At 51.9% G+C, this 2415-nt stretch overlaps 1 protein-coding gene across 3 annotated transcripts in view; it reads right to left on the bottom strand.

Annotated features, from left to right (window-relative positions):
* Nucleotides 1–2415, bottom strand: part of SEMA4A (sema domain, immunoglobulin domain (Ig), transmembrane domain (TM) and short cytoplasmic domain, (semaphorin) 4A) — a 40153-nt gene that overhangs the window by 25373 nt on the left and 12365 nt on the right. For all 3 annotated transcript variants that reach the window (XM_011992736.1, XM_011992735.1, XM_011992738.1), the window contains 2 exons: nt 2149–2321; nt 574–724 (listed from right to left, as the gene is read on the bottom strand). In XM_011992736.1, coding sequence (XP_011848126.1) covers nt 574–724; nt 2149–2321 — 324 coding nt within the window. The remainder of the gene's footprint in view (nt 1–573; nt 725–2148; nt 2322–2415) is intronic.

Raw genomic sequence — 2415 nt, 5'->3', positions numbered from 1 at the left:
CACTGCAACCTCCACCTCCCAGGTTCAAGCGATTCTCCTACCTCAGCCTCCCAATAGCTGAAATTACAGTCATGCACCACCATGCCCGGCTAATTTTTGTATTTTTAGTAGAGATGAGGTTTCACCACATTGGCCAGGCTGGTCTTGAACTCCTGACCTCAAGTGATCCACCTGCCTCAGCCTCCCAAATTGCTGGGATTACAGGCATGAGTCACCACACCCCGCCTGGTCTCTGATTTTTTTAAAAAGTTAAATAATAAAGGCAGGTGGCAATGCCCGAGACAGTCCTTGGCACACAGCCCATGTTCCCTTGTTTCCATAGTGATATACCCAGATATTTGGTGTACAGTTAGCCTTGGTGAAGGGAGATGGCTCTGGCAACTCCTCTGTGTATAAGAGGGTGCTAGGCACATGTGGAATGTAGGCAGCTGTACCAGGTGTATGTCTGAGCAGACAAGATTGGTGGGGTGGAGAGCACTAACATTTATTGGGCCTTTACTATGCCATGATAGGTGCTTTTCCATGCACATCATGTGTGTGTAGGCTGTGATTAGTGTGGGAGGTAGTACTCACACTGCCCGGCCGGGGGTTGGTCTCAGGGCCCCTATAAGTAGTCCAGCGTGAAGTTTCTTTGTTCAACTCTTTGTATTTCCCCTTAAAGACGCGTTCAATGTCCAAGAGAGAGAAGGCACAAACCGCAGAGCTCCTGGTCCCGCCAATCTGCCTGGAGACAACCAGAGGGAACATTGTCTGTGGTCTCTGCCATACCAGGCAGCTCTCTCTTCAGCCCTGGCCCACCCTCAGTGATAAAGCCCAGGAGGCAAGAGTGTGGAGAGCTGGGCCAGCCTCCAGCTACCACTCCTTCCCCTCACTGTGTTGATAAGGGCCAAGGATGCCCCATGGAATTCCCTGACTCTGGCCCAGGGCCTGGCTCTAGGCCCATCTTGGGATATGAAGTCTGATTATCCTTAATGAGAATTAATTGGGGCTCAGGCCCTGGGGTGGCCCCTGCCTGTCCTGTCTAGACTGGGCTGCACCCATTGGAGGGACAGTGTAACCAGCTCTAGCCTGGCTCCACACAAAGCCCTCTTCCTTTCAGTCTCTTGGATCCGTGGTCCTCAGAGAACTGACCAGTGCCTGACTACCAGACTGTTTTTATTCCTTCAGCCCTGGTCTGTGGAGACAGGAGGTCTATTTCTCTTGCTCTCTTGAAGCTGACTATTGTATATACCAGGCTCTCAGTTCTGGATCCTGTGGATACCAGACCCCACTTACCCCAAATACCTTTGGTACCTGACACATTGTCAGCAGGTACCTAAACACTGTGGGGCCAGACCATGGCTCAGGGACTTTGGACAAATCGGTTAACCTTTCTCAACCTTCAAGCAATGACTTTATTTTTATTTATATTTTCTGAGATGGAGTCTTGCTGTGTTGCCAGGCTGGAGTGCAGTGGTGTGATCTCAGCTCACTGCAACCTCCGCCTCCCGGGTTCATGGGATTCTCCTGCCCCAGGGTCATGAGTAGCTGGGACTACAGGCATGCGCCACTACACCCATCTAATTTTTGTATTTTTAGTAGAGACGAGGTTTCACCATGTTGGCCAGGATGGTCTTGATCTCTCGACCTCATGATCTGCCCGCCTCGGCCTCCCAAAGTGCTGGGATTATAGGCATGAGCCACCGCACCCGGCCGACTTTATCTTATGATGCCCATGGTGTTTCCCTGTTTGCCCTGGCCATTAGGAAGTGCAGAGCTAAATTTGTGGCTGGCATCCAGGGACTATACTACATCTTATGACAAGCATTTGTAGTGTGTTGGCCTTATCCCTGGCTTCTCATACTCTCCTTTTATTCCCATTTCTTTATCTATTTTATTGATTTTAATATTTGCCTTTTGCAAAATGCTTCCTATCCCTTTTGGAACTAGGCAGAATATAAACTAGTTAGAACCTCTCTGAGCCTTATTTTTCCCATCTACAAAAAGGGCATGAGTCATATTCCTGAGGTGGTGACGATTTAATGCCTTCCTCTGTGAAAGTGCTGAATAGGTGCTGGCTCATGTCAATTCCTGCCTCCGCCCACGAGCCGGGGCCTCACTGGAGTCAAGTCCCGTGTCCAGTCCCCACGGTCCGGCCCTGCTGCTCACCACTGGGAGGTGAAGACTGCGTAGATATGGGGAGCTGTGGGAGAATCGGCGGGCAGCAGAACCGCGTGGCGGATGACGTTGAAGGGCAGCTGCCCCGGCTTGGTGCAGAGCAACTGGGCCTTCAGGAAGGTGGTCCACTTCCTCTGCAGCAGTTTTTCGCCGCCCACGTCATTCTGGGGGTACAGGGAGAATGAGGGGGCACCCCCAGCCACGCGTGTCCCCGTCCCGCCAACCCCGTGTGTCCTCCCCGCACCCCCAGCCCCATGT

The sequence above is a fragment of the Mandrillus leucophaeus genome, unplaced genomic scaffold (assembly GCF_000951045.1).
Source record: "Mandrillus leucophaeus isolate KB7577 unplaced genomic scaffold, Mleu.le_1.0 Scaffold418, whole genome shotgun sequence".
Lineage (NCBI taxonomy): Eukaryota > Metazoa > Chordata > Mammalia > Primates > Cercopithecidae > Mandrillus > Mandrillus leucophaeus.
The sequence above is the reverse complement of the archived record's forward strand: the minus strand, read 5'-3'. Positions and strand labels throughout refer to the sequence as shown.